The following is a 14,795-nucleotide window of genomic DNA, read 5'->3' on the forward strand; positions in this document are numbered from 1 at the left end:
GTGTTCCATCATGATCTGTTCACAATGATAGTGGCAGAAACCACCAGAGAGGGGATATTGTCTTTCTCTGGTGATCGGTGATACCTGACATGACACAGGGCCGGGGGCCGGGGGGCCGGGGGCCATGGAGACCCCGGGAAGTCGTGCAGCTGAACTTTAATCAAGAGCTACGTCTACCAGCGCACGTCTTTCCTCTCGGCTCGCAAACACAGAACCAACCAGAGCCCTGGGAAGTGTCTGTCCCTCCCGGCCCACCGGACATAACAAGAAGGTCCAATAGTCGTCCTCATAGTTCCCTACCGGTGTAAGGTAGGACGCAGATGCACTTGTAGCCTGCGACGTCGTCAATGCAAGTGCCCTGGTTCAGGCAGGGGTTGGACGCACACTCATTGATGTTGGTCTGGCAGCTGGGTCCTGGGGGTCCACACAGACACACACACAAGCACAGGCGTTTTGGTACTACTGACGAATACAATGATAATACCATATTAAAGAGTCACATCATTCAATGCCTTGCATTTGGTGCATACGCATGCACGTACGCACGTATACACACACACACACAGACACACACACACACACACACACACACACACACACACACACACACACACACACACACACACACACACACACACACACACACACACACACACAGGTCTCACCGGTGAAGCCCATGAGGCAGGTGCAGATGAAGCCGCTGGTCATGTCTTTGCAGGCCCCTCCGTTCATGCAGGGGTTGGACTCACACTCGTTGGTGTTGAAGTCACAGTTCTTCCCGCTCCAGCCGGAGTCACAAAGACACTTGTAGCTAAGAAGGACAAGGGTATGGAAAGCACCTTTTCATTTAGCCCTTTGTTTGTATGTCAGCTCTGTATATTTTCATATAGCTAACTAATGCTTATACAAATTCAAATCCTAAAAGCTATGCTTGCCTCATCTAATGTAGTCCATGGTTGAATGGTGAATTACTCTCTATACTACTACAACTACTAGTACTTATACTTCTAGTTTTCCACTCACCCGTTGATCTGGTCGTTGCAGCGGCCGTGGATACAGGGGCTGCTCAGACACTCGTTGACCTGTGAGGAGCAGGTGTCGTCGTGGTAACCCTCCGGGCACACACAGGTGTAGCTGTTGATGCCGTCGATGCAGGTGCCGCCGCTGTGGCACGGGTTGATGGCGCACTCGTCCACGTTGATGTTACACATGGTGCCTGGGGAGCGTTATGGACAAACGTTACCGCTGACCCCTACACCACCCACATCTTCACCAACGTTACCGCTAACCCCTACACCACCCACATCTTCACCAACGTTACCGCTGACCCCTACACCACCCACATCTTCACCAACGTTACCGCTGACCCCTACACCACCCACATCTTCACCAACATTACCGCTAACCCCTACACCACCCACATCTTCACCAACGTTACCGCTAACCCCTACACCACCCACATCTTCACCAACGTTACCGCTAACCCCTACACCACCCACATCTTCACCACCATCAGGAGAACATCAGGAGAATAACAGAAATATTAGCATGATACATCTGGCATGGACATAGTTGTTCTTCTAGAAAACTTCCTCTGTCCAAATGAATTGGTGGAGCCAATATTACGGAGCACTAGGCTTTATTAAGTAGAAAAAACTCATTCAACTCTATTCAGTTGATGCAACAGATATCAAAAGTTCAACGTCAACCGACACATGAGCAATAGAGGGCTGATTTGATTCTGGGTTCTCTGCATCGCGCTAGTAAACTGATCCATTTCAGAAAGATTGTGGTGAGTTTTGAGTGTCCCTTTGTCGGCCTCCATAAAGACGAGAGGAGAGACGAGAGGAGAGACCGGCTCCTCACCTCTTAAAGGATCACCTTTCAGGAATCTTTCAGGCAACCCTTTCTATTGATGAACTCCCTGGTGTCTCGATGTGTGTGTGTGTGCGTGTGTGTGTGTGTGGCAGGTCGGGACAGGGAGGGGGCAGGAAAGTGACACCGGGCCCAGAGGAGTGTGCTGCTTACTCGCCGGCCATCTGTCCCCACCACCCCTCATCTCTCCCCTCCTCCGTCTCTCTGTCCCCACCACCCCTCATCTCTCCTCTCCTCCGTCTCTCTGTCCCCACCACCCCTCATCTCTCCCCTCCTCCGTCTCTCTGTCCTCACCACCCCTCATCTCTCCCCTCCTCCGTCTCTCTGTCCCCACCACCCCTCATTTAGTGTAGAAATGAGAAAGAAACAGAGAGACAGAGACAGACAGAGAAAGACAGAGAGAGAGACAGAGAGAGACATAGAGAGAGAGAGAGAGAGAGAGAGAGAGAGAGAGAGAGAGAGAGAGAGAGAGAGAGAGAGACAGACATAGAGAGAGACAGAGACAGACAGAGAGACAGACAGAGACAGAGACAGACAGAGAGAGAGAGAGACAGAGAGACAGATAGAGACAGATAGAGAGAGAGAGACAGAGAGAGAGAGACAGACAGAGAGAGACAGAGAGAGAGAGAGACAGACAGAGACGGAGAGAGAGAGACAGAGAGAGAGAAAGAGAGAGTGAGAGAGAGAGACAGAGAGAGAGAGAGAGCGAGAGAGAGAGGGAGAGACAGACAGAGACGGAGAGAGAAAGAGAGACAGAGAGAGAGAGAGAGAGAGAAAGAGAGAGAGAGAGAGAGAGAGAGAGAGAGAGAGAGAGAGAGAGAGAGAGAGAGAGAGAGAGAGAGAGAGACAGAGAGGGGGAGAGACAGACAGAGACAGAGAGAGAGAGGGACCATTGCAGCAGAGGCCAACAATTGAATTCTTCCAGGTTTAAACCCTCTGGATGCTACAGTCAGTCCCCGACCAGTGTAGGTTTAACCCTCTGGATGTTACAGTCACCCCCCAGTGTAGGTTTAAACCCTCTGGATGTTACAGTCAGTCACCCCCCAGTGTAGGTTTAACCCTCTGGATGTTACAGTCAGTCACCCCCCAGTGTAGGTTTAACCCTCTGGATGTTACAGTCAGTCACCCCCCAGTGTAGGTTAAACCCTCTGGATGTTACAGTCAGTCACCCCCCAGTGTAGGTTAAACCCTCTGGATGTTACAGTCACCCCCCAGTGTAGGTTTAACCCTCTGGATGTTACAGTCAGTCACCCCCCAGTGTAGGTTTAACCCTCTGGATGTTACAGTCAGTCACCCCCCAGTGTAGGTTAAACCCTCTGGATGTTACAGTCACCCCCCAGTGTAGGTTTAACCCTCTGGATGTTACAGTCAGTCACCCCCCAGTGTAGGTTTAACCCTCTGGATGTTACAGTCACCCCCCAGTGTAGGTTTAACCCTCTGGATGTTACAGTCAGTCACCCCCCAGTGTAGGTTTAACCCTCTGGATGTTACAGTCACCCACCAGTGTAGCCCGGCTCACAGGCGCACTCATAGCCGTTGATTTTGTCCATGCAGGTCCCCGAGTCACAGGGGTTGCTGTTGCAGTCGTCTATGTTCACCTCACAGTTGACTCCTGGGAAGACATCCGGACAAGCAGTCAACACATGAACTCAATGGTGTTCAACGTGACGTGTGTCATCATGTGTGTGTTTGTAGGTCTGCACGTCATGTAATATTTTTCATAGGGGCCTATAAGTATTGTTGAGTTTTTGTTGTTTGTGCGTGTGTCCTTATGTAATTGTGTGTGTGCATACATGTACATGCATGTCTGCGTATGATTGTGTGAGCCTAGCGCTTTGAGGTTCATTGCCACCTACCCGTGGTGCCCTCAGGACAGCTGCACATGTAGGCGTTCTCCCTGTCTTGGCAGGTGCCTCCGTTCCTGCAGGGCTGGCTCAGGCACTCGTTGATGTTGCTGTCACACACGCGGCCCGTGTAGCCCGGTCGGCAGTTGCAGGTGTAGGTGGCGAGGCCGTCCTGACAGGTGCCATAGTGGCAAGGCCCCGAGAAGCACTCGTCGATGTCCGTCTCGCAGTGCCTCCCACTGTAACCTGGAGGATCAACCACACGCTTGGTTTCTGATATCTTAAGATCACCGTCAGTTTAACGCTGCACTATGTCACCTCTCTACTGAAGCTGTTTACTCTATTAAAGAAGTATGTATGTTACTCAAGGATAAAACAAGGCCATCCATGAGTCAACCCAAAATAAGTTATCAGTTATCAGAAGATGATAACGCTGTAACTGCAGCTACACCTCAAGCCACTAGAGGCCACTAGTGGGAATTTTTATTAAGATACGAAAAAAACTGGGAAGGTTTGACGGAAAGATTATTAAACATATTAATATGATTATTAAACTATTAAGGAGTCTGAATATTTGTTTAAAAAAGGTGTGATAAATGCTATGAATCAGATCAATGATATTATATAGTTTTTTCAATGTGGTTGAGTAATTCTACCTCTTCAAATAAGTGTGAAAGGCTTCAAATAGGTGTGAAAACATTTCTTTTCCCATTTTCCCGCTCTTTGCTCCTCACCTTCAGTGCATTGGCAGGTGTAGCGGTTTGGACCGTCGGTGCAGCGCGCCCCATTCTGACACGGCGTGCTGGCACACTCGTCCACGTCGTTCTGGCACACGTTCCCAGTAAAACCTGTCACAGAAAAGGTTTGGTTCAACTGGTTTCACTTTAGTATCAAGTGTTAGGTTAGGGTTTGATGGCCTGGCAGTATACAGGTGTGGTAGATGTTTGTGTAGGAAATGGCTGTGTGTGTGTGTGTGTGTGTGTGTGTGTGTGTGTGTGTGTGTGTGTGTGTGTGTGTGTGTGTTTGTTTTTGTGTGTGTGTCTGTGTGTGTGTGTGTGTGTGTGTGTCTGTGTGTGTGTGTGTGTGTGTGTGTGTGTGTGTGTGTGTGTGTGTGTGTGTTTTTTTTGTGTTTGTGTGTGTGTGTGTGTGTGTGTGTATGTGTGTCTGTGTGTGTGTGTGTGTGTTTGTTTTTGTGTTTTTGTGTGTGTTCCTGTCATAACCAGGGCTCTCGTCAGTGTGGGTGACGCATGTTAATTAACAACTGCATCACTAGCTCCATTTTTCCCTTTCACTCTTTTCAGCTCTAAATAAAAAGGGGGGTATGCTTCTGTGTGTGTGTGTGTGTGTGTGTGTGTGTGTGTGGGAGTGCGTTCGTGCATGTGTGTGTGTGTGTGTGTGTCGGTTCAATGCCAAGCTGAGCCCGCTGCCTCCTTTGTCCCCTCAAACTTTTCCATCACAATGTGCATTCTCCTGCCCCCCCCCCCCCCTCCCCAACAGCTCCCTCCCTCCCCCATGAAAGCACACTGCTTGACCTCTGGACCCTGGGCTATTCACACTCCATGTCTGTCTCTCTCTCTCTATATATATATATCTATAACTTTTCCACCAAATTCTCCACAATCTTCATCTTCTTGTTGGCATTCAGCCTTTGAGGATGCTATTGGGAGGAAGTGTGTGTGTGTGTTTGAGTGTGTGCTTGTGTGTGTATGCGTGAGTGTGTGTGTGCGTGCGTGTGTGTGTGCGTGAGTGTGTGTGTTTGAGTGTGTGCTTGTGTGGGTGGGAGGTGTTTGATGAAGAGAGAGAGCATCAGGACTCCCGACCCCCCCTCTAGGGAACACACAGGTGGTGGGAGCCGTTGTCACTAAGCCTGAGAGGAAACGTCTGTGTGTCTGATGCTAAGGTGGCTCCCAGGGATGTTTAGTCTGAGGGGCCAGGACGCTACGTACACCTCTCTGTGGACCTGTGGACCTTCTCTTATGTCTCATGGACCCTACAGACGTACACCTCTCTGTGTACCTTACAGCCCTATAGGGTCTACACAGCCCTACAGGGTCTACACAACACTACAGGGTCTACACAGCCCTACAGGGTCTACACAACACTACAGGGTCTACACAACCCTACAGGGTCTACACAACACTACAGGGTCTACACAACCCTACAGGGTCTACACAACACTACAGGGTCTACACAACCCTACAGGGTCTACACAACACTACAGGGTCTACACAACACTACAGGGTCTACACAGCACTACAGGGTCTACACAACACTACAGGGTCTACACAACACTACAGGGTCTACACAACACTACAGGGTCTACACAACACTACAGGGTCTACAGCCGTTCAGCCCGGCCACCAAAGGGGGCTTCAGCCTCCGCCTCTCTGAAGCATTTCGATACATCCCAGCAGGGTTTCCATGGCGATGCCGCGTACCTAACCTCCAGCCTCGACAACACTGACCAACAGAATTTACATCTCAAAAAAAAAGCAATGAGGGGACCCCAACAACACACTCCCTCTTTCCACACACACACACCCACACACACACCCACACACACACACCATATACCCCCCCCACCAACCCACACACGCACACACACACACACACACAAACACACACACTCAAACCACACACACACACACACACACACACACACACACACACACACACACACACCCCTACTTTTCCTTGGCTATAACCGTCTGTGCCCCTCCAAAACTCACTGACCCCCTTTCCCAACAGGACCCCCACCCCAACCACTCTCCACACACACACACCCCCCACACACACACACACCCGTCCCTCATTCCACAACTTTCCCTCCAAAAACTACTTTCAGCGCCAGGGCCCCCTCAGGTCCCCTCTGAAGGACACACACTGGGCTGTTCAGGGGGGCTACCAGTCTGTTGCGCCTTGTAGCACCATCCCCTCTGCATTAATTAATCTGCTTCCTCACTGGTAACTCTCTCTCTCTCTCGGGCTCTCTCTCTCTCTCTCTCTCTCTCTCTCTCTCTCTTTTACTCTCTCTCTTGGTCTCTCTCTCTCTCCCTCCCTCAACAGGGTTAAGGCTGCCTCGCTTACCCGCACGCTTTGATCCGCCCTAACTCTGAGCTGCACTATTTTCCTATACAAAAAAAACACAACCCTTTTCTTCGTCTTGTTCAGTTCAACGATTCAGCTGAAAGCAACAGTGGTCCCTGATGTGATGAGTTTGATGTTCCTTCTCTCTTGGTTCATTCATTCTCCGAAGGTTCCCGCTCTATTCACTGGCTACGTGTCACCATGCCAACAAAGCATTAACACAAACCGTGTCATTCCAGAGGAATCTCTCGTAGAAAAGACCCAAAGAAAAAGAAAAACGACCACCAAATCAAGGCACAGATCCTTTTATGCCTGAGCCAGGGAGAACCTCAGATCACTGCCATACATATGATAAACAGAAGTATACATACAATACCCAACTTTACTAAAGTGCACTCTCATCAGGCTGGGGAAGGGATGAAAGAAAGGTGTTTAAAGTCCACACTCGCCTGAGCTTTACCGTATAGATTTATTTTTCCTTTTCTTGCTAAAACGCTGTCTTCATTCTGGGCTAGCCTGGCCTGCACGAACCTGCCTCCGGCTAGGATTACCCATCAGCCCACTGGGATGGCTGAGGGTGTGTGTGTGTGTGTGTGTGTGTGTGTGTGTGTGTGTGTGTGGGGGGGGGGGGGGTATCACTGTGTGTATGTGTGTGCACATGGCACACGCTTGTGTCTGTTTCTGACAAAGACAAACAGAAAGACAGACGGACCAAAAGAGGAGAAACTAAGAGACAAGAGCAAAAAGAAAGAAAGAGAGCAAGAAAGAAACTACTGCTCCCCTTGGGCCTCCACCTCCCAACCACCGCCTTCTCCCCACCCGCTGCCGGCCCCCCTCCCCCATACCAAAGTGTGTGTCTCACCTGTGGGGCACTGGCAGTGGAAGGCGTTGATCTTGTCGATGCAGCGGCCGTTGTTGTAGCAGGGGTTGTTGGCACACTCGTCTATATTGATCTGGCAGAAGGAGCCCTCGTACCCTGTTAGCCAATTAGCCATCGTCAAGGAGACAGAGGAGACAGAGGAGACAGAGGAGACAGGGGAGACAGGGGAGACAGAGGAGACAGAGGAGACAGAGGAGACAGAGGAGACAGAGGAGACAGAGGAGACAGAGGAGACAGAGGAGACAGAGGAGACAGGGGAGACAGAGGAGACAGAGGAGACAGGGGAGACAGAGGAGCAGCGGTTAGGCTAAGATAAGACAGTCATAGATATATGAAAAAAGGCCTGAAGAGACAACACTGTCCTCACTATGAGCTGATCCAGGGGTTCGGAGCGCGCCCTACCTGGCATGCAGATGCAGTGGAAGTAGCCGATCTGGTCCAGACAGGTGGCCTCGTTCAGGCAGGGGCTGGACATGCACTCATTGACGTCCAGCTCGCAGCGCGCGCCCACGTAGCCCGGCTGACACTTGCATTCGAAGGACCCTTTGGTGTTCAGGCACTTCCCAGCGTGCTCACATGGGTTGGAGCCTGGAGGAGCACACGAGGAATGAGGACTCGGTAGAAACCAGAAGCATCAAAGTGCAAAGTTAAAGTGTCATTTATAGTTTTAGAATATTGTGTCATTTCCATGAGACGGGATTTTCTCAAGATACTAAGACAGTGTAAGCTGTCAGTTTAGTACTTTACTTTATTTTTACCCTCATATACAAGAAACTCTCTTTCTAACGATTATTCTGAGTTACGTTGTCAAGACAGTTCAAATAATTTACACCACATAGACCACATACCATAGACTTGATTTTAAAATTAAATGTAATATTTCCTTAGAAAAATAAGTATTCTCAACGATAAGAGGGTTACATTGTTTGTAATTCTTCTTCTATTATGTTGCAAAAGTCTTTGCTTCGAATCCTGACAACCTCAACAACGCAATAAGTCAATAAACCTGTATGCCTCTAAACTGTTCCCACACATGCTCGTAGTAGCAGCTACCAACACACTGTGTGGTGGTTCTAGAATTCATATGCAAAACAAGTTAGGGCTGCAACCTTTAATTCATCTATCGACCTAAATGGGGCGGATTATGTATTTTATTATCGATTAATCGTTTAGGTCATTTATCAACTACAAATATCCAAAATGTGCTGCTTGATGATTTAGAAATTGAAGTATTGGGTTCATAGGTCTTTATAAAATGAATGCTTTTGTTTCTCTGGACTGCTTGTCAGATAAAGCAAGTAAATGTAAGACATCACTTCGGATTTTCGATTGCTACTCTTGTTTGCATATGTCAAACTTTCTATTATTAATGACATTTTCTAGACTAAACGATTAATCTGTAGAAAAGTCAAGTATGAAAATAATATATTCTTTGTAAAATATATATATACAATTGATCAAATATATTTGTTGTATTAATGGGCGTGGTTCTGGCTTTGATTGGCTCATGGTGATTCATACCCAGGGCACACTCATCCACGTCCCGGTCGCAGGACGCGCCCACGTAGCCCGTGGGACAGGTGCACACGTGGGTCCCGGTCACCGGGTTGGTGTCACAGTTAGACCCCTTCTGGCACGGGTTACTGATGCACGCGTCGTCAAGCTGACACAGGAGGCCTGGTCCAGGATGGGGGAGGGAGGGAGGGAGGAGGGAGGAGGGAGGGAGGGAGAGGAAAGGAGAGAGAGATGGAGAGGGAGAGGGAAGGAGAGATACAGAGGGAGAGGGAGAGAGGGAGGGAGAGGGAGAGGGTGAGAGGGAGAGATACAGAGGGAGAGGGAGAGGGTGAGAGAGAGAGGGATAGGGGGAGGGAGAGATACAGAGGGAGAGGGAGAGAGAGAGGGAAGGAGAGGGTGAGAGAGGGAGAGGGAAGGAGAGATACAGAAGGAGGGAGAGGGAGAGAGGGAGGGAGAGGGAGAGGTACAGAGGGAGAGAGGGAGGGAGAGATACAGAGGGAGAGGGAGAGAGAGAGAGAGGGAGGGAGAGGGTGAGAGAGAGGGAGAGATACAGTTAGGTGAGGGAGAGGGAGAGAGGGAGGGAGGGAGAGGGTGAGAGGGAGAGATACAGAGGGAGAGGGTGAGAGAGAGAGGGAAGGAGAGGGAGAGGGTGAGAGAGGGAGAGGGAGAGAGGGAGAGGGATAGGGGGAGGGAGAGATACAGAGGGAGAGATACAGAGGGAGAGGGAGAGGGAGAGAGAGAGGGAGAGGAAGAGAGGGAGAGGGAGGGAGAGAGAGAGAGAATAACATATTTATATAAAGTACTTTAATATTTGACTCTTTAGAAGCTGTTAGGAGAAGGGGATGCTTCAGAGCGGTTCCTACCCGTGCGCCCCAGTGGACACTGGCAGTAGAAGGAGGCGACCCGGTCGTGGCAGGTGGAGCCCTGGTGGCACGCGGCGCTCGCACAGTCGTCAATGTTGTCGCTGCAGTCATCCCCGGTCCAGCCGTTCACGCACACACACTGGTAGCTGCCGTAGGTGTTGTGGCACGTGCCTCCGTTCTGGCATGCGTTGGGCATTAGCTGACACTCGTCCACATCTTCTGTGCAATGCTGGCCTGCAGCACACGGGCAACAGTCAGACTCCATCCAAACATGGACATTATGGAAATAGAAAGGTTTAGAACTGAGCCTTTAACCTTTAAACGTTAGTTCATTTGTACGATTTCTACCCATGAGTTAACTACTAATACCGGTCACTTAGTGTGAGATGGTGTTCAAATGATGCGTGTGGAAGCAGAGAAGTTGATCCTGCAAGGATTTTCATGTTTTCATTTTCTGAATATTGCATAAAACAAGTGTTTAAGGGGAGAGGGTCCTAAGGGGAGAGGGTCCTAAGGGGAGCTAACAAAGGGGAGAGGGTTTCTAAGGGGAGAGGGTCCTAAGGGGAGCTAACAAAGGGGAGAGGGTTTCTAATGGGAGAGGGTCCTAAGGGTAGAGTATTCTAAGGGGAGAGGGTTTCTAAGGGTAGAATATTCTAAGGGGAGAGGGTCCTAAGGGGAGAGGGTCCCAAGGGGAGAGTATTCTAAGGGGAGAGGTCCATACCGGTGAACTCTGGTTTGCATTGGCAGTTGTAGGTATTGACTCCATCCACACACAGTCCGTCATTAAGGCACTGATGGCCGGGGCAATCGTCGATATTTTGGTCACAATGCTTTCCAGAAAAACCTGGTGGAGGAAAGAAACAGCGATGCTTCTTAAACGTGTCAAACAGGCATTGGATGATATTGGATTATTTTATTTATTTACACTACAGGGTTAGACAATGAGTTGGTCGGCTCAGGGTTGTGTGGTGCCCGTCTCAAGCAGATGATAACTTCCATGACCTAAGATATGAACTAATATTGCACAAGCTATGCAGTCACATAAAGAGTCTAGGCACTGAAGCAGCCCATTGGGGTATTATGTGAAGGTACTGCAGACACACCAACAAACCATCTGTTAAGGTTTCAGCAAAACAATTTCCCTGGTAAGAGCAAGGAAGTGAAACTACCCCACAGTTGGGTATGTTTTAACTGTTTTTACCCTGGGAAGAAGGGGTCCCTACCCTCTTGTGGTAATATTCACACACTTTCTAAGGTTAAGGAACCAGGAAACGCCTTCCTGAGTTTCACAACTGCCAACCACTATGAAATGCACATTTCAGGTTATTATTCATAACTGAATAACTACATTAAAGGTGAGAAAGAAAATCCTTGGTTAGGTAAGACAAGGCTGTGAGTGGTATGAGGTCAAAAAACAATCACATTATAGTTATTACATTCATTGATTTCTATTCTCTGCCAATACATACAGCTTGCTGTAATGTACCCAACAGGACTCAGACACCAAAGTACTGGCGAGGGAGCTGGAAGAGGATGTTGTCTTTTGACCATTTCCTCACGATAAGACTGAAAGCCTTCCTGTTACCTCTTATTCTCACACACACACCCCCACACACACACAAACACACACACAAACACACACACACACACACACACACACACACACACACACACAAACACACAAAAATCCAGGAAAAGCCTAGCTTATGACATCATGTGGAAACTTGGACCAGTTGACCAGTGTTTCTGCTCCAACATTTAGGGGTGATGTATATGCATATGTATTAGGGCTGTCAAAATTGCTCAAAAATGACGTTTGAATATTCCCTCAAAAAAAACCTCATATATTCAAACTATTCGAATATCTATATTTGCGCATTATGTCAATGACGCACATTACGTCAATAACAGGACAAACTAATACAACAAGACATAACTACTTGTATAGGTAGTTTATTTAACTTTACCTACACAAAAATAAGTAAATTAACTAATGGCCAAGACCGCAGACCTCACTCTCTTTTTCTCTCTCTCTCTCTCGCTCCCCCTCACTCTCTGCGCATACCGGTTTAAATAAACAACAATAAACAAATGCTAAGTGCTGATCAAGAGTTTTGTGCAAGCAATTTAAGGTCCCGACTCTTGTCGCTTGACTTGTCGCATGACTCTTGTCTGTTGTCTTGTAGTGTTCTGGTCGCCCACTCGCAAAGCAGACAGCCGCACCGCGGCTGGCGCAGGTGTGTGTTTTTCCACATTCTAATATTAATTTTCACCTTTGAATGTCTGTTTTTAAAAACTGAATATATTTTCTAATTTAGAATATTCGTTGACAGCCCTAATATGTATATGATTTACGAGTAACTATATGTTCATCCAAAAATACATCCAAAAAAACCCATAACACATTATACAAAAAGGTCAATGTTTTGGGACAGATATATCATTGATACTATTGATACAAGGGGTGCACGGTATAAACGGTGTAGAGAGTACACAGGTGTGAATTTGCGCTATGGTATGGATTTTGACATTACTGTGTGACCGGTGTGACCGGTAGACAGTGTTGGGTGTAAGGCGTTACTTACTTTATAACGCGTTACGTAAATCATTTTTTACGTAACGCAGAGGAACGAGATAACAAATGCCATCACTGACTTTAAAGACATGGTCAAAACACTGGATCCTAGGTACGTGTTACCGCAAAATTGAGATGCCAAAACTATACGGCAAGGTCCGCCAGCAAGTGGAGACAGAAATCCATACTATTAAACATTTGTGTTTTTCAGACATGGAAGTAACTTGAGAAAAAGATTTTTGATTTTTTCTATTGCAGTTTTGCTCAATAAATGTTCTTAAAATACTTCTGTACTATGTGAAATATGTCATACTAATACAAAAGTACAGTAATAGCTGCTTAACCAGTATTTTACCCCTTCAGAAGCATTTCTATAGAAATTAGAAGATAAAATGAACATACCGTGATATAATACCGTTACCGTCTATGCGTCAAATCATACTGTGATATCAATGTTAGTCCATAGCGGTCAGCCCTAATGGATACTCCATGATGGAGGGGTACTGACTGACCTGGGACACAGGTGCACTCTAATGGATACTCTATGGTGGAGGGGTACTGACCTGGGACACAGGTGCACTCGTAGCTGGTGTCCCCCTTCTGGAGGCATGTGCCCCCGTTGTGGCAGGGCGAGGGGCTGCAGGGCATGTAGCGGCTCTCGCAGTGCGCGCCGCTGTACTCGGCGGGACACTGGCAGCGGTACGTGCCCACCTCGTTGACGCACACGCCCCCATGGCGGCAGGGCGGCGGGCTCTGGGCGCACTCATTGACGTCCTGCTGGCAGGTCTGGCCGTAGAAGGACGGGGGGCAGGTGCACACGTACTGGGACTTGAAGGGAGCGCACTGCCCGCCGTTAGAGCAGGGGTTGGAGGCACAGGGGTTGGCCTGCTGGCACACCGCACCTGGAGAAGAACAAACATCCTTCATCCTCTGTTGAAATACAGGACTGAATGGCTGAATGGCTCTCAGCTCTCTATGTGTCTCTCTCTCACTCCTCTCTCACTCTCATCCTTCTTCTCTCCCTTATTCTGTCTTATCCTCCTTCTTATCCATCATCTAACTTTACAAAGTCTTCCCGAGCCTTTGGCTATGTTTCCATAGATCACATCTTAAAACAACCTACTGTGATGTTTACATTGATCTGATTATTTCCTCTGCTTGTAGTATCAAGTCAAGGACTATGAAAACCATGCTGTCTGATACTAGATTTCTGAAACGAAGAAAAAGATTTCATCTTCTATGTTTTTTGTTCACATATAGGTCAGGCAATATGGACTGTAGTTGTCTCCACATTTAAGAGAAGGTCCACAATGTCAATTCACAAGCCAAAGAAATTGGCACTATCTCTGCCGAAACAAAGCTTAAAGCAATAGCTCTTATAAAGTTAAATAAATAAAGTTACAAAATCATAAGAACAATTTAAAATAGGGCAACCTGCATCAAAACCAAAACTTCCTTCTTGGCCACTTTTGATGCACAATTACACACAAATAAATGTCATTAACGTTTTGATTTCATAGCCAACTTCACACAGGTGACTTAGAAACTTTAAATTTCTAGAAATAGGAGAAGCTTTAACCCTGCACTATTTAAGTTCTGAGCTGTAGCTAGCGTTAAAGCTTTATCAGCTTGTTAATGCCGTTCTACACAGAGGGATGGAGGACTTGTGGATGGTTCACTTCTTGAGAGACCGTCTAGATACGTGTTAATGGAGTCACTGCTTTAAGAAAGTGACCTAGTAAAGTTATAAAAAAAAAGGAATTCAAATGATGTTATCAAAGTAATAAGAAGAAGAATCCTTACAATAGCGATAAACTAGGGCATATCCAAATATTCGGATACTCGTTCATTAGGTAGGTTTTACAATTCAATGGTGGCAGCCCTAGTATCACCAGGTCCTCCTAGCGCTACCTAACGATCTCTTACCGGACCACCCTGGGGCGCAGCGGCAGCGGTACGTCCAGGGGCCATCGGGCTCGCAGGTCGCTCCGTTCTGGCACGGCGAGCTGAAGTCCACCGTGTTGCTGTGCGGCACGGAGCGGCACACGCCGCCGTTCATGCATGGCCCCGTGGTGCAGGGGTTGCGGAACTGGCAGCGACTGCCCACGTATGCCTCGCTGCACCTGAGAGGAACAGGGAGGGTTTGGTCAGACAGC

General features: G+C 48.1%; 1 protein-coding gene across 2 annotated transcripts in view; it reads right to left on the minus strand.

Annotated features, from left to right (window-relative positions):
- notch1b (notch receptor 1b) overlaps positions 1-14,795 on the minus strand; it is a 45,049-nt gene that overhangs the window by 19,390 nt on the left and 10,864 nt on the right. For both annotated transcript variants that reach the window (XM_084468637.1, XM_084468636.1), the window contains exons 3-15: positions 14,566-14,762; positions 13,203-13,541; positions 10,786-10,908; positions 10,065-10,298; positions 9,208-9,363; positions 8,089-8,274; positions 7,669-7,782; positions 4,454-4,567; positions 3,732-3,965; positions 3,377-3,487; positions 1,024-1,216; positions 666-811; positions 301-414 (exon numbers count right to left, since the gene is read on the minus strand). In XM_084468637.1, coding sequence (XP_084324763.1) covers positions 301-414; positions 666-811; positions 1,024-1,216; positions 3,377-3,487; positions 3,732-3,965; positions 4,454-4,567; positions 7,669-7,782; positions 8,089-8,274; positions 9,208-9,363; positions 10,065-10,298; positions 10,786-10,908; positions 13,203-13,541; positions 14,566-14,762 — 2,261 coding nt within the window. The remainder of the gene's footprint in view (positions 1-300; positions 415-665; positions 812-1,023; positions 1,217-3,376; positions 3,488-3,731; positions 3,966-4,453; positions 4,568-7,668; positions 7,783-8,088; positions 8,275-9,207; positions 9,364-10,064; positions 10,299-10,785; positions 10,909-13,202; positions 13,542-14,565; positions 14,763-14,795) is intronic.

This window comes from Micromesistius poutassou, assembly GCF_964030765.1.
Source record: "Micromesistius poutassou genome assembly, chromosome: 5".
In the NCBI taxonomy this organism is placed as follows: domain Eukaryota; kingdom Metazoa; phylum Chordata; class Actinopteri; order Gadiformes; family Gadidae; genus Micromesistius; species Micromesistius poutassou.